Genomic DNA, 25,411 nt, shown 5'->3' on the forward strand with positions numbered 1-25,411 from the left:
ATAGGTTTTTCTTTTTTAAATCATGTGATTGTGTATTAAAAAATCATAAATTTTGTTTTATTTCAATTAAAAAAATCATCTTTGAATTCTTTACCCAGTGTGCTTGTGACAAGGATTATCATTTGTAAGATTTATGCTACAAAAAGATAAAGTTATCATCAGTGGATTATATTGTTTTTAATTATGCAAACGTTTTTCATCTCTCTGGACAGAAAAATATAGAAATTAATCTTAAAAAATGGCATCTTAAAAATTCTTTTTTTTTTCTTCTTCTTAATAAAATAGTATTCTTTTCTCAAAAAAAATTAAGAAATATAATTCTTTGCATTGTAGAACATCATAATTCATATTTCATAACATATTTGTAACAGCAGTATAGAATAGAAATAGAAAAATCAGCGAGAGGTGAAGCACGCTATTTATAGGAAAGTGACGAAAGATTCTGAAAAGAGGGGAATGCGACAAGGAAAAGAAAATTCGACTATTTTGGATACAGTTCTTGGGAAAGTACTTCTCTCTTTCTCTTATGTGTCGTTTTTACAAACCAAAAAATTCAACAAATTTTCTTAATCTTAAAATTTATGTTTTAACTATTTGTTATTTTTATAAATATCGTACTATTCTCATTAACAAATTTTATGATTAACTTCTAACTTTTCTTTTATTAATCATTAGCGTAAACAGCAATATCGCATATGTGTACGCATTTTTTAAATTATATTAATAATTAATAATATTGTAATGTTATTAAGTTAATAAATAAAATAAAATGTATGGAGAAAATATAAAAAAAATAATTGTTATGAATAGTAAGAGAGAAAAGAAGGAGATAAGTAATTTTTAAAAATTTAATAAATAATTAAATTATAAAGAATAAAATTGAAATTATAAAATGTGGAAAAAAAAAGGAATCTCTTTACATATAGTTATAGATAAATCCCATAATTTTAATTTACTTTATTATTTACTAACGAAAACACGAGTTTTATTGCATTCGTGTATTCGTATTTTTAATTTTCACAAAAATTTAAGTTAAAATCATTAGAAAATATATAATTAATTTTTAAAATAATTATTAAATATAAATTTTAAAAAATAAAATGTACAAAAAAATTAAAATAATTATTAAAAACAAAAAAAAATCAGAGTAACAATTAAATATAAAATAAATAATTTTTAAAATAATAATTAAAAATAAAATTGAAAAAAGAAAATATGGACACAAAGAATTATATTTTTTTATATTTGTTATAGATACAATTTTTATGGTTTAAAAGATTATATGACATGTAATATATACTTAAATATTATTTTAATTTCTCCATATATATTATATGACATGTAATATATATAAAGTTTGGCAATAATTTTTTTCTACAACGGTTGGTCAAATGACGGTACCTGAAAATTGTTGAAAATGTAAAATTACACAGTTCTTCATAAATAAATATTTTTTAGTATTACTGAATAAATTTTCCAGAAAGTTTATTGAAACTCTTATTAGAGATGAGTGGAAAAGAACTACTTGCTTGGGGCCTAACCCATACTTAGTGGCCCATCAAGTGTATCCTGGATTTCTTTCCACCACTTCCCTTTTTCTTTCCTGTATCCCATCAAAATTATGATAAATATTCCTTGACTTCCTTTTTTATTTTTTTTTTCGGATTGGCTGTTCTGGAAGATATTTTCATATTTATAAAATAATTTTTAGAACATCCAATTCAAAAATTATAAGAAAATATGTGTTTCAATAGATATTTTCGTAGCTGGAAAGGTGTTTCAAAACACTAAATTCAATTTTTTTTTTTTAATTTTGAATTAGGTTTTTCGAAAGTCATTATTTGGATTTGGAAATTCATTCCAGAATATCTAGTTCGAATAATATTTTTCTATTTTAGATTAAATACTCTAAAAGATATTTTAAGATTCAAAAATATCTTCTAAAATATAATATTTAAAATGTATTATTTTACTTTTCAGATTAAGCGTTTGGAAGATATTTTCGAATTTAAAAATATTTTATTATAGAATATATTTTTGAAATGGGACTTGAATGATATTTTTGATAAGGATTGCTTTATTCTCTTTAGGATTGGGTCTCCCTTATCATCGTATTCCTCTAGTTCATGAATTTCTTAGGTACAGTGAACTATGAGTGTGTTTGGATTACAGTTAGAAAAATTAAGTTTTTTTGAATAAAATTAAAATTTATATTCACCAAAAAAGTTTTATGATTTTACTTATGTCAAATAGGTTGGAATCCGTGAGACAATCCAGTTTATTACGAGTTTGGTTGAAAATTTTTACAAATTTTAATACGAGTTAATTTTTTACCCAACTCATTTAGAATCCGGCTCACCCGGATTGAATCCGTGGTGAGCCGGGTTGGCTCACCAACCCGCAAATAAAAGGGTTATTTTTGGGTCGTATTAGGTTGTTGTTTTTAGCCAACACATAAATAATTTATATTTTTTTATTTTGGCTTGTATTTAGATTGTATTAAAGTTTATTTAGATTTTTATTAGAATTATAATTTAGTTTTGACTGAAAAAAAATAAAAAAATTATAAAAAAATAAACGAATTATGAGCCAATCCGTTTAACCTGCCAACCCGTGGTGGGCTGGACCGGGTTCAAATTTTTTGGTTTGTTAAAAAGTGAGTCGGGTTGGATTGGCTCACTAAATCATCAACCGGTGGTGGATCGAGCCGAGTCGGACCGGATTATCTATTTTGACAGCTCTAATTTTACTTGAAAAGAAATCTATTAGAATTCAATAAAACAGAACAAAAAATTGTCAAAGATCATTTATAAAATTATATTTACACATACTTATATATATATATATATATATATATATATATATGTTATAATTTAATTTAATTTATTATTGATGTGGGATATCTATCTTTACAATCAACAACGCACTAGTTTAATTGAAAGAGTTAAATCTTTTCTGTATTATATATTTTCAATGAGAAAACAAACATCATAAAGTTAATAAATAGAAGAAATAAACTTTTGAAGGGTTACTTTATTCTTAGTTTCATAGTGCAAGAAACATAGATAGTTACCCCAACCATGGTTAGTTAACTTGCATGTGGAATTTAGGTAAGATGGAACATTTAGTGGAGAGAAACTTAAGGCACTGGTGCACCATGTTGCGTAAAATCCTTATTCTACACACTAAGAATTCTACTCCTATTCATTGATAATGATCCAATATCAACATTTGTAATTGCCTTAAAAGTCTTAACCCAACTTTTTAAGATTTGAAAGAAGCACTGTTTTATCCTATATGCATGTCCAAATAACATGTTTCTTGTAAGCAACACCATGAGTAGAAACTTTCCATAAAATGTTGATTTTAAGCAAAGGTTAGAGAGGAAAAAGACAATAATCAAGCCGGTTAATACTTCCTACTATAAGATTATCTTATTGGAGGACTTAGATCATGTTTAGATTTTCATTTTAGAGAGAAATATAATTTTATAATGTTGAATATCTGATTCGAAATATGATTAAATTTCTTTTTTATTAGTAAATAAAAAATATTTGGGATGATATTATTCGAAGTGTCACATCGACTAGAAATGAAACAATTTTATACTATATAAGTGAGTACAAACCATATCATATAAATTGGTTTTATGTGGTTGAATTAGACTTAAAATCCACTTCTTAATAGTTTCAATAAAATTATGATCCTGTTCGTTGAAAATTTTATATTATAAATTGATTTTGTAATAGAGTTAGACATAAACCAATTTACTAAAATATTTTTTTTTTAAATTTATTTTAGTCTAATTTATTTGTAATTATTATGTTGTCATTGTTGAATTCTTGTTAAACCACATACAAATATTTAATCTTATATTTGAATCTTTAGCTATCGATGTAAGGATGTGCTGGATATTCAAAATCAACTAAAATTATGGTTAAATTGTAATATATAAACGTGAGATTTTTATTTTACAAATTAATTTTTGTAAAATTGAATTATGCATCAACGTGCATTAGTTTAATGTTTTGCTTCAAATTAAGGTTAAGAAGATAATTACAAAATAAAATGGTTGAGTATTTTCTTTATCCGAATTTTTCTTTGATTGTTATATTAAAAACTAGTCTAATAATTTTTTAGGTAAAATGAAAATGAAAAATATTAAAATATGAAGTTTGTGGACGCTAATCCAAATATATAATTGAAAGTCATTCCCATTTGCTTTTGCCTAGCCAAATAAGTGTGGCATATCACAATGATAATAACATGTAACCTAATAACGAAAAGGATCTTTAATATGAACCAAATCAAAACCATTTAGTTGACAATTAGATTTTGGTTGGATGGAGTTAACCACCTTGTCACTTTTGAGATTTTGTTAAAGTCAATCATTAGCCATATAATTCAACTTAGAGTGAGATATTTTTACCTTTAACTTCAACATGACAAACTAATGGAAGTATAATTATTAAACCAAAAACAAGAACTCTTGTAAAAATGAAAGTATTAAAGGTTATATAATAAAATAAATAAATATGTTTTTGGTCCCTCAAGTTTCAGTGAATTTTGAAATTCATCCATCTTCGAAACTTTATACCAATTTAGTCATTCATCTTTAGAAATGCGTGGATTTAGTCTTTCTTATCAAATTTTGTTAATTTTATTTGACATTTTAAACGCATTTTATGATAATATTTGAGTTAACATTGAAGCGAAAATGTGTCCAACAGTGTAAACAATTCAAATACTATAATGAGATGCACTTGAAACGTTAGATAAACTTAACAAAATTTGGTTAAAAAGACTAAATTCACATATTTTTAAAGATGAATGATCAAAAGTTAAAAAAAAAAAAACTAATTCTAAATTTCACTGAAAATTGAAAAACAAAAACATATTTAATCCTTAAAAAAGTTATACGATTCTTTCTCCACAAAGAAACCCCTTAAAATAATTAACAAGCCTCTCCTGTAAAAGACTAAAACTATAATAATTATGAAGTTGATCCCTATATTCATACTTGTTGCATATTGTGAACTTTTTTTTTTCTTTTTTCATTTAGATAGAGATAGGTAAGAGTTGGATTGGTTTAGAATTAGAAGAGATTGAAATCTAAATGAATGGATGTTATTTCTTTGGTGTGAAAATTAATATTAAATGTTTATATTGAATTTTAAAATTACAATGTTTTGATCAATTTTACATTTTGAGTGAGTCATCGAGTCACTCAATTAAATGATAAAAAAGAAAATGAATAATGTCAAAAGAAATATATAGCAAAAATTTATAAAATTACACAGCATTAAGTTATAGAGTAGTGGAATTTCATAACATAAGATTATAAAACTTAAAGAAGTTAAGAAAAGTCTAAAATAATTTAGATTTATGTGCTCAATTGATACATTTAGATATTTGGTGTTGGAAATTCAAATATAAATTTATAAATCCTATATTAAATAAAAATAAAAAGTTGAACTAAAAGAAAAGCAGTTATAAATTCATTAATGTAAGGTTTTATATCGGAGTTAGTGTTAGAATTTTTTTATTAATTGTCCAAAGGAACAGGGATTTTTTTAATTTAATATAATTATTATTTTTCTGAAGTATTACATTTAAACAAACTAGTAAATAAGTTAAACAATCAAATTAGATTAATCCCAAATCTACATCCATAACTCTAAAATTAAAACAAAAAACAAAAAGACCTTGTTTCGATGGTGAACTCATTTCTTGTTCATTAATTTCTTTAATGCATTTTAAAATATTATATTAGTCAAGGTATAGTAATTATTTGTCGTAAATACTATTGAGAGTGATATATAATTTTATATTTTCAAAAACATCTGTTTATTTGTTTAGAAATGTAAAAAAAAAAAAAAGTGAAAGAGAAATCAAAGAGTTGTGTTTAAAATTAATTAAAATGCACGAATAACACAAATGTTTGTTGTATTATGATTTCATCATGTATAAATTTTTATGCAAAGGTAGGATTATTGACTTTTATAAAAAGTTATTTTAAAATTTGTATTTATACTTTCACTCCAAAACTCTTCGCTATATATGTATTAAAATATATTTAATTTTTTATACAGACTATGTAAAATCATTTTACATGATTACTTTATCATCTACATATCATATTTCGTAAGTCAACTTTGAAAAAAAAAATTTACAAAAGTTATATATTTTTAAGGGTTAAATATATTTTTTGGTCCTCAATTTTTAGTGAAAATTAGTCATTCTTCAAAATTTTGAACCAATTTAGTCTTCCATCTTTGAAAAATGGGTAAATTTTATCGTGTTAACCAAATTTTGTTTAGTGTATTTAATGTTTTAAACGCGTTTTTTAATAAATATTGAGGCAAAAATTAGTTACATGATACAAACAACTCAAATATTATCATAAAAATGTTTAAAATATCAAAAAAAACTTTAAAAAAATTGTTAAAAAAATTAAATACACGCATTTTCAAAATTAGAGGACTAAATTAGTTCAAAATTTCAAAAATAGACTATTTTCAATTTTCACCGAATTAAAAGACAAAAATATATTTAATCTTATATTTAAATAATAAAATTTTGACTCACTTTTTTTATTTATTTTTAAGTCATTATCTCAAACACTTTTGTATTGTTACATTATATCACTAAAAAATATTAAAATAAATCATTAAAAGTAATTAAAATAATAAATTAAAAATAGATAAAAAACATTCAATATTTTTCATGTGTCTAATTTTGAAATAGACGATTTTTAATTTATTTAATCTGTCTCTCATGATACTGATTTTGCACGCGCGAATTTAGGCAGTGGGATTAGAATTCGCGTGTTTCAATCTATGATCTTTTACCTCGCACTTCGGGAACTGCTGCCACTTTCACCCTTTGGATTCTTTCCTTCTCTCTCACCACATACCAACTTCTCCAATTTGGATCAAAACACAACACAGAAACAGCCATTTACAAACACCTTCACATTTCACTTTTTCCTCTTCTTCTACCTTCAAAACATCACAAGAAGGTGAAGCTTTCAAGGAAAGCACCACCCCTTATGCGAGTTAGGTGAGTTCAGTTCAACACACCGTGTGAAAAAACAAAAGGGGCAAACAAAATCATTCCTTCATCACTATTTTGAATGTGAGAGTGCACTTCTAGATGCATGTACTTCACTTCTTTGTATGTTTGTGTCCCAAGGTTGAGTGCGAACTAAAACATTTGAAGTGTTTAAGGTGTCAAGATGTGACTATGATTGTGTTGGGTGAGGAACATCTTTGTGATCTGTGAGCTTTGATGCGATGAGATGAGATGTCAGAAAGCATGTATGATGTATGATGTATGATGTATCCTAGGTTGTTGGTTTTGGACCATACCCATTTGAAGATGGCATGGGTTAAGCATCAAATCCAGCAGAAAGATGGTTACTTGAGCTACTCACCACCACTTCTCTCTTCATCTTCTTCACCTCCTTACCCTCCCGGTGCTGCTTTCCACAAAGATTCACCACCTTCAACAGCAACAACAGCAACAACAGCATCATCTGGCACTAGAATTAGTCCTGCGGTTCTCTTCATCATAGTGGTTCTTGCTGTTTTGTTTTTCATCTCTGGTGTCCTCCACCTGCTTGTTAGATTTCTCATAAAGTACCCATCTTCTTCTGCATCTGCTCAATCCAACAGACACCCAGAAATCTCCACATCTGATGCACTCCAGCGGCAGCTGCAGCAGCTCTTCCATCTCCACGACTCTGGCTTGGATCAAGCTTTCATCGATGCTCTTCCTGTGTTTCAGTACAAGGAGATTGTTGGGCTGAAAGAGCCCTTTGACTGTGCTGTTTGTTTGTGTGAGTTTTCTGAGAAGGATAAGCTGAGGTTGTTGCCTATGTGCAGCCATGCTTTTCACATCAGTTGCATAGACACATGGCTTCTGTCAAACTCCACATGCCCTCTTTGCAGAGGAACGCTTCTCACTCAGGGGTTTTCCATTGAGAACCCTATATTTGATTTTGATGATCTCAGGGAGGATGAAGGGAATGGGGAGAGTGGATTCAGTAGTACCAGACAGAAAACAGTGGTGGCTGAAGAAAGTGTTGAGAAAGGGGTTTTCCCTGTGAGGCTTGGGAAATTCAAGAAGCTGAGTGTGGAGGGTGGGGAGAGAGAAGTGGGAGAGACAAGTAGCAGTAATTTGGATGCAAGAAGGTGCTACTCAATGGGGTCTTACCAATATGTGGTTGGCAATTCAGAACTCAGGGTGGCCTTAAACCATGAAATTGATAAAGGTCAAAACACAAGGCTTCTCACCAAAGGAATGGACCATGATGATGGCAAGTTTTCAGTGGAGGGGGATGTGGAAGCAAAGAAGATTAGTAGTGTCAGTAAAGGTGACAGCTTTTCTGTGTCAAAAATCTGGTTGTGGCCAAAGAAGGGGAAATTACCTTCTTCTTTGGATGCTCAAATGGCCATGCCAGTGCCATCTTTTCTAAACACAGATTTTCAAAGGAGGAGGGAAACAGAAGGGGTTTGAAACTTGAAAGGTATCCACATGTTTTTCTTTTTTTTCTTCTTAGTTCTCTTGAATTCGTTTCAATCCATTGGTTAAAGCTATCTCCCCCCATTTCCAAACATTTTTTTGGTGTGCTAATTTTGACTGTGATGACTGATTGTGCCATACTATTGATGTATTACGATTTCATGGTACATATAAGAAATACTACTTCTCTTTCTTTTCTTTCTTTTTCTTTCTTTTATCAAACAGATCTCATGAGTCTTTAGTTTGATGCAACTACTAATTACAGTCACATCCAGAAGAGTTTTGGGGCCTCTGTGATCATAATTTGATCTCAGTTATCATCTGTAACTTCATTCAATGTCCATTTAAATCCTTAGATTTGCCATGGTGAATGTTGATCTCAGGTTATGTGATTATGCAAAGTCCAACAAAAAAATTGTATCGTTTTTGTCATAATAATTAACAACGGACAGATCTACAGTAATTGATTATTGAATTTGTTTGTGGATTCTAGCCTGTTTCAAAACCAGACTTGTCTCTTTCTGTGTCATTGTTCACTTGCTATCAATGTGTCTAATTGATCATGACTTGTGGCAAGTGCACTTGCTTTCTTTGCTTTTGAAGGCTTTTGGCTTTGTCTAAGCTATTGTTCTTTATTATCTGGCCTTGCAGTTACCTTGTGTGAGAGAGAGGGTGAAATGTGAGTGAATGTGAATGCAAACTTTTCTTCTTTTTCTTTTCTTATCTTCTTTGAAGATCTTTATGGCAGTTGAGTACTGCCAGTGGGATCCATACAAGCTGGTGTCATAGAATCTTTTTTCCTTTTGATGAGTTTTGATTCAAAAAAATTTGGTGTGGTGTGGTTCAACCGTGTGGGGCCATTTTGCACTTCTCATGTTTCCATTTTGTAATTAAAGTCAGGTTTGTATTATATCAATCATAATCACTATCAATTAGTCCCAAATTAGTTCACTGACAAAATGATATTGGATGGATTTGCAAGTGTGCTCATTGATGCTGCTATCTATTAGTTCCGCTTGTCTAATTTTTTTTTATATTGATGTTCAAGTATTCATTAGTAATTTTTAATTGGGATCTTTCTTTTTAGTCAGTTTTATTTGAAATAATGAACACAGCAGAAAAGATAAAAAATTAGTGGGTGATTTATTAGGAGCTCGATATCGGGTGGAATGGAAATTTCAATAGGATAGGCTTTTTTTAAAATAATGGTTATGATACTATGTTAGAAGTAGATTTAAAATTTAACTCAAAATCATAAAACTGACTTGTAAAGTGAGGTTTGTACTTCAGTTATATATTATGAGTTAGATATATATTATGAGTTGGTCTTATCTTTAGTTGAGGTAAGAGTTTCAATAATTTTTGAACTAAAATAAATATAAAGCAAGAACTTTGGTTGATTACAAGTGAGAAGGAAATGAACTATCTTTAGGTGATGGGAAATAATAAAAAAAAATGGAAATATTAAAGAATACTACACTATCAAACTTTGAAAAGAAAAAGGTGTTGGCATAAAGAGAAAAAATAGGTTAAAAAGAAAGGGTGAAATGGACATAGAAAGCAAATCAAAGTGGCACAAACCTAATTAACCCAATTAAGAAGAAACTCACCATTTTCAATAACAATTAATTAGTACCTTTTTATGTCATGTTTGGTTGTGGTGGGGGACATCTTGCTTGAGACTTTAACTTGTTTCCTTAAAAAAAGAATTTAGTTTTGTTATGGGGTTGGAAATAAATAATTGATACAATGTCAACTTTCAAAAGAGTGTACTCTCATGTGAAGTGAAATGTCTTCAATCTCAATGCATTAATTAACCCTTCAAACAAAGAAAATAAATATTAGGGCTCTACACGCTCACCTAGAATAGTATATACTAATATAAAATGCATCCTCATAAATCACATATGCTATTTTAGATTTTCTACAATAATTTATAGTTGATCAACATGACATTTGAATCCACCGATTCATTATGCTACTGAGACAAGAAAAAAGAACAACTTTATAAATTAATCAATATTAGAAGTAGATTTTAATTTTAATTCAATCACATAAAACTATTGTGTAAGACGAGGTTTGTATTTTATTCGTATATTATAAAATTATCTCAGTCTTTAATAGATGTAGATTTTAAAAAAAAAAAAAAATTAATAACAAGAGATCAAGATTCAAAGAAAACTAACCATAAGAGATTGAGATTCAAAATGAAGTTTAAAATTATAATTATTATATTTTTTAATTTTTAATGTTTTATCAGCATATTTACTCCATTTCTTGTTTTTTTTATATTAGGGATGAGTTATAAAATTTGTTGTAGATAAAAGAATTGTGATGGAAGAAGTGAGTGGGGTAGCATATATAGGTTGGCTCCAAGATTCTGCGGTCAGAGGACAACTGTTCATGCTGTCGATTCATGTTGTCAACCACCCTAGATCAAAATTTTAACTTCACGCACTTGCAGAGCGCGTCCTTTCTACTGTTATTAACTTTTAAGTCACATGTAGATGTAGATGCATAAATGTCAAATTACTATAAAAATGTTAATTATTACTTAGCCAAAGATTGATTAAATTTTATTACCTTATAAATTTAAAAACATTTAATCAATAATTTATTAAAACAAATATGTTTTTATTTTTGAATTTTGACCTAAAATTGAAATTTGTACTTGTATGAAATTTTGATACATTTTGATTCCTAAACTTTAAAAATTAAATGAATATAATCCTTTTAATCTAATTACGGAAATTTATTTTTTAAATTTATTTTGAGAGATCGAATGCATTACGTATTTCTTAACCGATATTGAACAAAAAATGTATTAAATGATAAAAATAATTTCAATACTATCATAAAACACGTATTCATTTTAATTTTTCTAAGAACTTGAAAGACCATTTGGGTGATATAGACCTCAAAATTGCTGCAACTCGAAAAGAATTACGGTTATACATAAAAAACAAGTCGAAACTCCAGTGTCTCCTTTGTGAATGTTTAAACAATTATTTTATTATTATTTATATCTTTATTCTAAGAATGTGTTATTGCTCTTCTTCATGGGAAAACCCAACAAGAAGAGTTTTCTCAGCAAGACCTCCTACAAAAGTGAGACAACATGAAACAAACTCGTTAATTAATGAAACAAAGCTGAAATAAATCACTTTCTAATATCAATAACTCTCTCTTCTGGTTTCCAGAACAAGTATGTTAGGTGAATGTTAATTATCTTTTTTTATAGCTGAGGTTAGTAAAATGATCTCAAATCTAGATATGCAAATTGTTGTAAAATAACTTTCTTCATCAATATAAATTATTTTATTTTAATTTCGTAATACATAGGCATTACTCATCTAGCTATTTTAATTATTTTATGTAATGATTCTTTTAGGAACCATTATGAATATATAAACACTATTCCTGAACAAACATATCTAAAATTCACAAGATAAGATGTTAAAATTTTTGAGAGTCACATATATATTCTTGTTAAGGTTATTATCTGATTGGTTAAAATAATAAAGGATTTTATTAATGTTAAGTCTGACTGTGACTGAGGGAGTAATTGTTATGAAAGTTTATTGTGAAGATAACCTAAAATAATATTATGATTAGACGAGGGATCGAATTGAAATTATCAAAATATGTGACTGACAACGATCATAAAATATATTATGGTCCCATTTGTAGAATAGGTTACATGTGTTATGGATTTATTAAATATCAATTTATGATTTTGTATGCAATATATGATTTTGTATACAATATGTAATTTTTTATACACTATATATGATTTTGTTCATACAACTAAAAGTATACATATATTCATCTTACCTCAACTTTGAAGACACTGATTTGTGTCTAATAAAAGTTTACAACTGCACGTTAAAAAAGAATCAAAATACAATTAGTAAATATGAAAGAACTAGTTAAATTATAACATCTCATGTTTCATCCACCGATATAAAATTTGCTTAATAAAACACCAACAGCTATTATACCAACATTTTAGACTATTTGAACATTTAAAAACCAGTTTGTGCATGTGCAATATTTTTTTTTGTCTTCATTAGTTTTATACTAATTAGTTAACCTAGTTTTGGTTTTTTTAGGGAACTAGCATACTAACTTGTGTTATATGACATTGGTGCAATTTAACAACTCTAATTCGGTGAAATGAAGGAAAGTAGAGGTTGATCAAGAAAGAAATTTAACAAATGTGCAAATTTGAACCAATGCTCAAAATGACTAAAGATGCATAGTTGATCTGTAAGTTGACTTTTTGACTTTTTGAGTTTGAACTCCGGTTCTCAAACTAGTTTTTGGAAACTAAAGGAAGTGGTAATTTTTAACTATACTATTCTGCAATGCACATTAGCAGCATGGAAAGCATGGAAATTCATGCAGTAATGAGAAAATTCAGATTTGGTCTATTTTGGTGCTAAAAATTTAACTTTAAGTTGACTTTTTGTTTTCAAGTTTTAATCTTCATTCCACCCCAAGGGAATTCAATAAAAACATTATTCTAACTCGTGTAAAGCCTAATTATGATAAAATCTTAATTTTAGTTATTCTTGGCCTAGATGGTTAATTTTTAGTTTTTCTAAGTGTTGGTTGGTTATAGTGTAGATTGTTAGTTTTTATAGATTCTAGTTTTAGATAGGAAAATCCAGCTTAAGTATAGGATTTAGTGTAGGTTTTGGTTTTGAGTTCTAGAATTAGTTCTAGATTTGGCCTATTTTGGTGCTACAAAATCGACTTTTTTGTAGATGTAAAAATAAATGGGTTTTGATTTATTAGTTGAGATTAGATAAAGGATGAAAGAAAGTAAGAATACATGAACTATCAAAACCAATCAATGCACTCCATCAACAATCACTAAGACCAAAGCTTCTTAAAAAAGAGAAGAAAACAAACGTTGGACTTAGAATATTTAAAAGGAAAAATGTTGTTTCACATCATTTGACGACCATTTGACAACTTGCACAAGGGTAAAATAGTTTTAACAAAAGTTAACTTTTATGTTTTTAGAAGAAAGAGAAAGTAAATAATTACGAAATGGTTGTAAAAAAAATAAAAATAATGGTGCCAAAATACCATTGTTCTATTTAAAATTCACATGACAAGGATGTTAAATTTTTTTATCACATATATATTATTTAATTTTTAAATGTGTTAGGACCATTATTTGATAGGTTCAAATACTAAAGTGTTATGTTAATACTAAGTTTATGACTAAGGTAATAATTGTCACGAAAATTTAGTATGTAGATATCTTATAATATTATGAAAATTGAAATTAGTCTCTTTTCCAAACTTTGAAATAATTTAGTCATTCAATTTTATAAATGTTTGGATTTAGTCCTTTTAACCAAACATTGTTAAGTTTATTTGATGTTTCAAATGCATTTCAAGACAGCTTCTTAGTTAACATTAAAACGAAATATGTGTTAAACGGTGTAAACAACTCAAATGTTATCCTGAGACGTGTTTAAAACGTTAAATAAAATTAATATAATTTGGTTAAAAATGACTAAATACAAACTTTTTTAAAAGTGGAGGACTAAATTAAATCAAAGTTTCAATGGACTAATTTCAATGTTAAAGACAAAAACATATTTAATCCAAAAATATATTATTACCTTAATAAAACTTAATATTATTTATTGTAAGCGAAACTATAAAGTCTTAACATGGTAAGAGGTAAAATTTCATTGGTTTAAATCTTTTGCGATTATATTATTGTGTCTCTCTAATATTCTCTTATACTTTTATATTGTGTTATATTTTTTATTTTAATTATTTTTCTTTTGTCGGTATTTTTTATTTTGTCAATGTCTATTCGGTTGAAGCCTGACCGTTTATACAAAACAATGTCTATGACCTTCCAGAGAATTCAGGGTAAGATTTTTTAATTTTTTTCTTTTAAAATTATATCTTTAAACTTATTTATGAAGTTATACTGTTGACTTTTTTATTTATGGATTTGTGTTGTTATTAAGAATTTTAATTTGAATATTAATTATTTACTATGATGATAATTTGAAAATTAAATTATAGAACATATTATCTTAAATTTATGTAAGATTTTATTATATATATTTGTTATATTAATTATAAACCGAGTGAATAAGTGATTATCAGTCTCATCATTACAACCAAACCGTTTTCATAACAATGATTCAATAACATCAAAACATGTTCAATGTTGTATTTGTGCGATCTAGATGAATTTCTTCGTAACCACATGTAGGAGAGAAAAATAAGAATTTGTAAAAATTAATTCTTACAATTTCTCCGCTTTTTTATTCAAATACATAAATTAGTTTTAATTTATAAAAACATACCGTTTTATTTTATTTTCTTTGTATTTTTCTTCTCAAACAGACTCATACTAATTAGTTTTAATTTATAAAAAAAAAAAAAACTGTTTTATCTTTTCTCTAAACAAACTCGAAATAGATTTCTGACCTTTAATAAAATTTTATTTCTAAATTTAGTAAACGAATCAAACTTCTACTATATATATTTTAGAGCAGAATTACCTTTTATTTCATTTATGGAAAAAAAAGTTTAATCTTTATATATATTAAGCATTACACCATCTAACAGAGATATTTGGGGTGTGACTTAGTTTGACTTTTGATTAAAAGATTATTCAATTTAAAAAGTTCAATCAAATCGAATCCAAGTAGATTCATCTTGAACTCTCAGTCCTATTTATTTAGTTGTGAAATGTTTGAGGAAAACATTACAGTCTTGGGTTTCTCGTGGGAGATTCACTAGAGTTGACTCTGCTGTAGGGGGAAAGAGGAGAGAGAAAAAAAAAAGTGATGACAGGGTTTGAAAAAGAGAAAAGGTGATGGAATATTGAGTGGGAAGATAAAAAGTAACGAGGGAGAAAGAAAATGGGAGAATATAGGAAGAAAGTGAAACTGGGCACGACAAGATTTTGGGTAGAAAGGGAAATGAAATGAATGATGAACTCTCACACTCACACTACCATTGACTGGTTTTGAATGAACAGAACATTCACTTGATTTCACACAAACACATATAGCTATTCAAGTGTTAGTGGTCCATGCTGCTGCCACCGAATTTGCTGTATGCATGAATGTTCCCATCACATGATCTCAAGGAATAAAGTCAAAGCAATTTGGGGCGTTCACATTCCCACATTTTGCTTTGGGCATCGCACCAATTTCAATGGTCAACAATTCCAAAATTTATATATTTCTATAATTCAGAATAATTTTAAATAATCAAAAATAAAATGAATAATGCGTTCTATCTCAATGGCTGGAAAATTTTTCAATGAAATTTGTAATGAAGAGGTTTTCATATTCCTTAAGATAAACTTGCATACACACTAATTAGCGAAAGAAAATTAATCAAGACAAAATAGAAACAAGTATTATAATCGAAAAAGCAATATAAAATTAAATACAGTTAAAGTTAATTTTGAAAACATATAAACGTATTATTATGATGCTCGTTTTGTTTTCTTCCTAATTTTCTTAATATACAACAAAATAAAACAAAAAATGAAAGAGAAAAAACCTAACTATTAACAACACGGCGCGTTCGGTCTCAGCGCCGTCAGCGCTGCCTCATTTCTCGAGCTTCGAAACCGGTGGCGCGTGCTCCTCGCTCGAGTACGCGGAAGATTTCTCCGGTTGCGGAACGGAGGCGAAGCGCTCGGAGAAGCCTTTGTAGCAGTGACCGTCGTCTTCGGCAGCGGTTCCGTCGTCGAAGTTTAGTGCGTAGCTGAGCGGATCGTAGCGGAAGGAGCCGTGCCGTTTGGAGTGGTTCCTGCTGTAGTTGTTGTTGAAGCGGCGAACGAAGGTTTTCCAGTCCCTCACAGTCCTCCACCGCCGGTACCACCACCGTTCCTTGTTCGCCGGAGACAGCAGATCCTGCCACCACGTCGACGACGACGTTTCGGAAGGGAAGCACGGCAGGCAGAGGAACATGCAGCGTCGGTTGGCGACCGCGATCCGCACAGCGTCTTGGCCGGATTCGGCGGCGGTCGCCGGCGATAATACTGTCATCGTCACCGTAGAGAAATGGTTTGCGTGTTGATTCGGTGGTTTCTCTCCGTGAAATGAGTGAATGAAAGAATAAATAGTGTGACGGTTCTGAGAGTGTAACAGAATCGCGGAATTTCCGCTTTTATCAGTAACGGGTGCGTAGTAACTTACACAGGGAAATGCCGGTTCTCGTCTTCTTATCACTGAAACAGTTTTGATTAATTAATTAACTAATTAGTTAATTAATTAATAGATAATATTTGCTCTGGTTTTTATATTACACATGCTCTGGTTTTTGTATTACACATGTGTATAAAGACATTAGTTCTACCATCCTTCTGTAATTTCAGTTATAAACAATTATTACAGAATATCATAAGATTATTATATTTTGGGATAATTACTTTTTAAAGTGTTAGTAATGTATTGTGTTTACTGGTCAAAGCTTACTAAATGAAGAGAGATAGGTATTAAATAAAATAAATGTACTTTGCGACTTTGCACCAATCTTACTTCACGTTAAAAAGTGCACTGAAAATAGCGTGTTATACATTATATTAATAATTAATTAGATTTTTTACATTAAAAAATGTATTAAGAATGGTTTCTCATTAGTTTTAGGATGATAATGTACATTATTTACTTACCCTATTTTTATTTATAAGTCTTGATTGTTAAATTTATCACGATTAATTGATAATAATAATACTTTGAAAATTATTTGTCATTAATGTTTTTTCATCTCTTATAAATATTTAGGTTAAAATACTTTTTTGTTCTATATCGTCAAATTTTATCAAATCACTTTTAATTTTATTTTTGTATTCAAATAAATTCTAATTTTCGTCAATTTTTATTTAATTTGGTCATTTCTTGCTAAATCGTTATCGGTCATGAACAACAATGACTGTCACGTGTTACTTCGTGATCTTTTAAATTTTTTAAATTTTTTTAACTTTTTTTAATTTTTGTTTAAATGTCCATATGTCAACCCAACAACATGCCACGTGTGAAAGTTAATGTTTTATATTTAATTTTGTTCATATATTTGTTATTTTTGTTCAATTTAGTCCCATTTTTTTTAACATAAACCAATTTTGTCCCTCTGCAAATTGAGACCAAATCCAATTTTTATATTAACATTCTCATTTTTGTTAAATATTTTTATTAAATATATTCAAATTTACATCATTATAATTTGTATATAAAAATTAAATTTGGTCTCAAGTTTGAGAGAGACAAAATTTTCAATTTTAAACAAAATTATGACTAAATTGAACAAAAATAACAAATATAAAAACTAAAATGAATATAAAACATTGATCCTGACACATGACATGTTGCTGAATTGACATGTATACATTTAAAAAAAATTAAAAAAAAAAATATGAAGTGATACGTGATTGTCACTATTTAGTATTGTCAATGATTTACATGGTGTTAACAAAAAAATATCAAATTGAACAAAATTGACGAAAATTGGAATCTATTTGAAAAAAAAATTATGACTAATTTGACAAAACTAGACAAAATTTGGGATAAAAAGGTTTTTAACCAAATATTTATTAATGGTTTCTCTCCTTTGTGAAAAATTAGTAATATCCTCATCTAAAATTAAATAGAATTTATGAATTAAGATTTTATAAAAGAGTCATACTCTATTTTAAATTGAAGTTTATAAATAAGAATAAGTGTTCTTACTCAAGTCGAGTTAAAAATGAGTTAATAAAATGTTACTGACTTAAGAATATTTGTTTATTTTATATACTTTTTACATTACAATTAAAATGGATTGATTCATTAATTTTTAACAATACAATAAAAAAGTTCACACATTTTATCAAACATTATTATAAGAATAGTAATTAAAAATTAAAGAGTCAACTTATATAATTTGACAAACATAAATTAAACATTCAAAATATTCAAACATCATTGAATAACATTTTAGTATTTAACAATATTAAATTTTCAACCAAGATAATAGAAATTTGTAAATAATTATAATAAAAATTGTGCAAAAAAATGACAAAAAAATTAATAAAAAGTTGTTGATAGGTTATTGATCAATGCATCTTCAACATAACTCAAATCCATTTAACTTGCATACTAAATGAACTATGTCAACCATGATCCATATTTAAAAATTAATTTGTAGTCAATCCAAACTAACTCAAATTTATATTCATAATAAACCCATTAATGTATGTGTCGAAACTCATTTTAATATCTCTACAACTAATTATATAAATGTTTAAAAAAATAATTTTAAACTTTTTAATATGATGAATTTATAATGAATATGATAATAAACAATTTTCTTTTAATTTCGAGTTTGTTTAATAACAAGGATATAATAAGATTACTTCATAATCAATCATTTAATATATTCAGAAAATTCTTTCATTATTTGTTTTCTTATTAGCGTGTATTTTTTTATCTTGAAAGAGCAACTAGGTCAAGAATTAACATAGATTTCCGTTATACTTTTGGAGAATGGAAAACAATGACCAATAATTAATGCTTATTAATTTTACTCTTTTATATTATATTGAAAGTTAAAATAGTTAAATCTATTAATTAAAATAATACAAATTTAAAATTGTTCTTTCAAACTTTTGAATAACTTTCATACAAAATAAATACTTTAGAATATTTAAGATCTCTACTAAAAGTTGAGATAATTAATTTTTTTTATATTATTAAATTTATATATTTATAATTAATAATTTCATACATTAAAATATTATTGTTTTATAATACAAGAGATTTTGTCAAATTATCATGACGATGTTGCATAAAGGTTATCAAGTTAGAAAAAAATAATTCAATAAAATTTTAAATTGATACCGTAATTCTTTCTTATTAACTTTTAAGATGTTTAATACAAATTTTTTGCTAATTTTTATTTTAATTTTAATTTTTTATTCTTATTATATTTCAACTTTTAATAACATTAAAATATATTATTTTATTATTTAATTATTTTTTAACTTTTATAATTAAATACTAAATAAATATTAAACACAATCATACAATATATGTCAAGATATTTTTATTTTTTAAATAAAATAAAATTACATTAATAACTATTAAATTAAAATTTATTAAATATTATATAAATTTTTACAAAATTTAATATATATTAATTATCTTTAACCATATATCCTAACAAAGTTACTTTTATATAATTATACTTTTAGTAATCAACTACTCAAGAGCATAATGATTATTGTTATTAATCTTCTAATCGCTTTACTACTACTGTCATTGATGTCACCATTATCATATATATTGTTTTCACTGCCATCATTACACCATACACCAACTATTTATTATTGTCAAAACTTTTATTATCACTTTTACTATTTTTATAATTATAATAATTTTTATATTATTGTCACTTGTATTGTTTTATTATTACTTTTACAATTATAATTAAATAATATACTAATCATCACATGTGTTCTTGTTATTTTTACTACTGTTATTTATTATTATTATTATTATTATTATTATTATTGCTATTAAAAATATTAATTACGATGTTTCTTTCATTAGTATTTTTGGTACTTATTATAGTTATTATTATCACCACACTTATCATAATAACTATTATGATTGATATTATTATCATAATTTATTATTATTATTGTCATTGTTACCTGTATATTATCACCATTATATTTACAATAACTTTTTATCATAATACTGTACAATAAATTAAAGAAAAACAATGTTTATCTATTTTTATAATATATCATATTTTGTTATGACACCAATTATTTTTTTTATTTTAAGTTTTTTCTACTGTTACATCTAAAGTTTTTCTTTTATCTTTTATAAGTTATAATATATCATATTTTGTTATGACACAATATTTTTTTTTTTTTTAAGTTTTGTCTCCTGTTACATCTAAAGTTTTTCTTTTATCGTTTTTAAGTTGAAAATTTTGTAGAGCTTTTAAACTTTTTTGTCAATCATTTTCTGTTACATTTGCTAAAACTTATTAAGAGAGAGTGGAATATTAAAAAGCGATATACTTTTAATGTTTTATTTTTTAATTGAAGAGACATATAAAATAATAACAAAAGAGGTTCATCTCATAAGATATAATTAACCATGGAAAAAAGTCAAGAAAATGTGTTCTTGAATTATTAGTTGAAAATAGTATTTGACTTAACATTAAAGTAAAAATGTGTCAAATAGTATAAACAATTCAATTACAATTCTGAAACGCGTACGAAACATTAAACAAATCTAACAAAATTTGACCAAAAGGAATAAATCCACATATTTCGAAAGATAAATGACTAAATTAGTCAAAAGTTTCGAAATGGATTAAATTCAAAATTTTTTGAAAGTTAAGAGATCAAAAACATATTTAACCATTTTCTTGTCTTTCCCATCTCCTTTTCTTTTTTATTTCCTTTTTCTTTCAAATTTAACTCGTATAAAATTGAAAATAATATGCATAGTGATAAAAAATGGTTCCTTCTATGTTGATTAAGTTTATAGACGTACTTTGATAAAAATTATTTACAGATGTTTTGACCTTTATATAATTGCTTAATGAAGAATTAAATATCTCTTTTCAAAGACAATAGACTTTCCTTAACAATATTAAGTAACAAATAAATACGCAAATAATACAATAGATCAAAATTAAACTATAATACTATTCACACACATTCATTTCATTGTATAATTTTATTTATTTTAATTATATGATTAATAAATTGTATACATAATTATATAGCTAATTAATTGTTGCAATAGGCATGATTTTTTTTTCTAATTATATTTTATCTTAATTTGTAGAAAGAAATTACCATAGTTTTCTTCGTAGGGACCCATGTCTGAAAGGGAATAATGGTATATCTATAATTTTACGTATCAAACAAAAGAATACTCTTCCACTCGTGAACAAAATAAAGCACCAAGTATAATCTTAATTTCCTTATCACGAATATGTTTTAATTTTACAAGGACCTTAAAAAATATTACATATAATGCGACTAAAGAAGAAGGTTGGTGGAAAAATAAAAAAAATGTCACTAATTATTATAATGTCCAAAAAACAAACTTCGATGTTAAGATATTCCTCTTTTTATTTTTAGTTCATTATATTATATGTATGTTTCTACACTGTTTATCGATTGCTTAATTTTCACTCACACACATACATAGATATATAAAGATATAGATATAATTGATGGGTTGATTGGAATCAACGAGCATTTTTTTATATATATAGATCCACGATATAATCAACGAGAGTTAAAATATATTTTGTGAAAAAAAAAACATTTAATTAATTATTACAATCATAAAGATTGATATTTAAATATGGGTTAATTATTATAATTTTGTTAGATCTATTTGATGATTTGTAAGCATCTCATATTCTCAAATTGTATTTGAGTTGTTTATATTGTTTAAGACATTTTTGTTTTAATATTAAGTCAAATACTATTATAAAACGCGCTTGAAATGTCAAATAAACTTAACAAAATTTGATTAAAATGATTAAATCTACGTATTTAGATATATGAAAGACTAAATTGATTTAAATTTTCGAAATGAATTAATTTCAAAATTTACTGAAAGTTGAAAGTTAAGGACCAAAAACATATTTAACCCTTTAAATATTTGTTAACGGTAGCTTACAAATTATTAACGAAACCCATCTATTTAATATAGTTTTCATAGATTCATAGTGTGTATTGATGATTTAGTGAGATTCTTGTGTAGCTTAGGGGTTTGATTGCGCTGCATGTTCTAATTTAATTATACATATTACAGATTAATCATCAACCTAATTAATAAAAATATATGTCAAACATTAATCATCAACATAAATTAAGATCATTGAGCAATAATTAAATACATATTTTAGTACATGCACAGCTGTGATTACAAGAAAATCAGCCAATAATATGAATTCGCATGCCAAATCCAAAACTAATCACTATGTAGCTATTATTCAAGTATATATGATATCATAGTTAGTATTTTACTATAGACTAGTGGAGTATTTTATTATCATTTTCATATATTTTTATGTACAAATCAAAAGTAATCATTATTGAGCTTGGATGCAACTATATATCGTAGTTTCATATTTAATTATCCTATAAACTATTAGTGTTATATATATATATATATATATATATATATATATATATATATAAAACATAGATGTAATGCAAATATTAAAGTTGGGTATTAGTTTTTAATACATTGTATATGGGTTGAAGTATCCCAAATATTCCATTTAATTAAAATTCTTTACTGATAATATATATATATATATATATATATATATAATAAATTTAAAAATAATATGTTTATTTATCTCAAATATATATTTATGAGTTACATAATATTTACATATAGGAGTAAAAATTAACATATTATATCTTATATCCAATATATTATTCAATTATATATATTGTAGGACTGAGTTAATCTTGGTCTGGGACTAGGTGAGTCTTAGTGTTTATGGATCGAGTATATTTCGACCTAGGGAGCTAGGTGAGCTTAAGTATGTATAAAGGGTTGAGTATATCTCGATTTGGGGAGTAAGGTATAAGCCTAAGTATTTATCTAAGGTTGAATATATCTCAACCTATTTACTTTTACAGTGTTGAGTATCTCTTGATCAGCTTGTTAGTAGATATATGATACATTGACTAGCCTTGGCAATAGACTTGTTTAAACATACGACAATTACCATAAGACATTCATTAGCACTTATGGGGGAATAAAAATGTTTCCAAAGATAATTAATATAAGGAGAATGCTAACCAGTGCCCTAAGGGTAATGGTTAAGGAATAATAAATGTGTTTTGGTATCATCATTTTTATATTGAAAGTTGAAATAATTAAATACAGTAATTAAAATAGTATAAATGCACATAATAAATATTATAAAGACAAAAATACCCTTTTAATTTTTTAGACAATAACTTACTGTTACAAAACAAGGACTTTAGAATTGTTAAGGTCTCTGCTAAAAAGAAGAAGAAAAATTTAATCAAGTCTCAAATTGATACTTTAATTGTTCATTTTTTGTTGTAACATTTTTAGATATTTAACACTAAATTTTTTTGTTTGTTTTTCTGTTAATTTATACTTTCTTATGTTGTTTTTTGTTTTTAATTTGTAGATGTTTAACACTATTTTTTCTGTTAATTTAAGCTTTCTTATATTTAATTTTTAGCAACATTAAAATATAGTTATTTTATTATTTAATTAGTTTTTAACTTTTATTTCTGAATATTAAATAAAACATTAAATACACATGTACAAGATTTATGGGTATTTTTGTCCTTTAAAAAAAATAAAGTTGCATTAATGGTTATTAGGTTAGATTTTATTTAATTTTACACTTATCTATGTACTTTTGTGGGATCCAATGTATATTAATTATCCTTAACCAGTGCCCTAAGGGCACTGATTAGCAAGACCCTTAATATAAACCTCAAGCTAAGAGGTATATGAAAAAAAAAACATATACGTAATGTATAAATCATGTATTCGACCTTTACTAACTTGTGTGTCAGCATGCAGGTATCCACGAACTCAGTGGGATCTTTACAAAAAAGTTTGAATGAACCAAAATAATATACTCAAGTTTTATATATTTAATTACTATTACTAATATAACAAAAGTCTATATAATTTTGTATTGAAATTCTTGTATGTTTTTTCTTAAAAAAAAAGTTATAATTTTGAAATTGTATTTGATATGAAACTTATTTTAAAAAGGTTTTTCTAATTTCATCTCTTTTCCGGGATATTCTCATATTTGAAAACGTTTACTTATAGTAAGTTCCTTCCAAATAATTAATATGAAATATTCCGCCTATAATTCAAAAGAATTAATATGAAACTTTTCACTTATAATTCATTTTTGAATCATAAGAAATGGTTCTCTAATTCAACAATTGAATTCCTATTATCATGCTTGAAATAGGTGAAGAAGTAAATTTGTATTATTTTTATCTTCAAGGGTATCTTCCCTTTTATTACTTTTAAAAAAATGAATTTATTTTTTTATTTTTCATCAATATACCTATTAAAAAAAATTAAGACTAAAAAATAATTTATCAAAATGTAATAAAAAATTAAGAGATGTAATTACTAAAAAAGTAATAATAAGGTCACATTTAAGAAATGGTTATGAAAAAACATATATTACATTTTTTATATTCATAAAAAAATAAATATACAAAAAATTCATAAGATGAAAAAAAAAACTAAATATCAAACTAATATTTTTCAATCAAGAGAAAGGAAAGAGTTACATTTTTTTTATCTTAAAAGAGAATAAATGAGAACTAAGAGCGAGAGAATGAATTTAAGTCTAATTTTCTATTTATTTTTTAAAACAAAAAATAAAAGAAGACATGCAAGAGTAATAAATGAATAGAATAAAAAATACGTGAGAAATTTAAAGTGAGAGAATAAAAAAAATATCTCAATAAATTTTATTATTTTTTATTATGTTTAATTTTTTATTTTATTATTTATTAATATTAAATATTATATTTTATAAAAAAATAAAAATCAATATAATTTTTTTTTGGATTATTTTGTTATTTATTAGAGCATCCTTTTTACCCTTTTTAAGTAAATAAATAGTGCCTTGTTCTAATTAATGATACTGTACTTTTGTTTTCACTGATTTAACACTAAACTTTTGATTCAATGACAAATATAAAATATTTATAATTATTTTCATTTATATAAATTTTAATTTTAAAAATTTAGTGTCTTTTTTTAATAAATTTAATGAGTTTCTTATAAAGCCTATATCTTAACATTAAGTATATGAATATGACCTTTTT

General features: G+C 26.0%; 1 protein-coding gene and 1 pseudogene across 2 annotated transcripts; one reads left to right on the forward strand and one right to left on the reverse strand.

The window, feature by feature from the left end:
• The first annotated feature begins 6,831 nt into the window (after positions 1-6,831).
• LOC114181965 (RING-H2 finger protein ATL46-like) lies at positions 6,832-11,089 on the forward strand (annotated as a pseudogene). The gene is made up of 2 exons (XR_014994628.1): positions 6,832-8,530; positions 10,822-11,089. The product of XR_014994628.1 is annotated as an RING-H2 finger protein ATL46-like (transcript).
• A 5,047-nt stretch (positions 11,090-16,136) lies between these two features.
• Positions 16,137-16,577, reverse strand: LOC146887309 (NHL domain protein). The gene has a single exon (XM_085672094.1). It carries the CDS (start codon positions 16,575-16,577, stop codon positions 16,137-16,139), a length of 441 nt encoding a protein of 146 aa, XP_085528220.1.
• Positions 16,578-25,411: the final 8,834 nt, after the last annotated feature.

Source organism: Vigna unguiculata, chromosome 4 (assembly GCF_037176805.1).
Source record: "Vigna unguiculata cultivar grain cowpea cultivar isolate G323 ecotype 2 chromosome 4, ASM3717680v1, whole genome shotgun sequence".
Classification (NCBI taxonomy): Eukaryota; Viridiplantae; Streptophyta; class Magnoliopsida; order Fabales; family Fabaceae; genus Vigna; species Vigna unguiculata.

Coding starts and splice junctions, on each gene's coding strand:
- LOC146887309 (XM_085672094.1), bottom strand. CDS start 16,577: ATGACAGTATTATCGCCGGCGACCGCCGCCGAATCCGGCCAAGACGCT.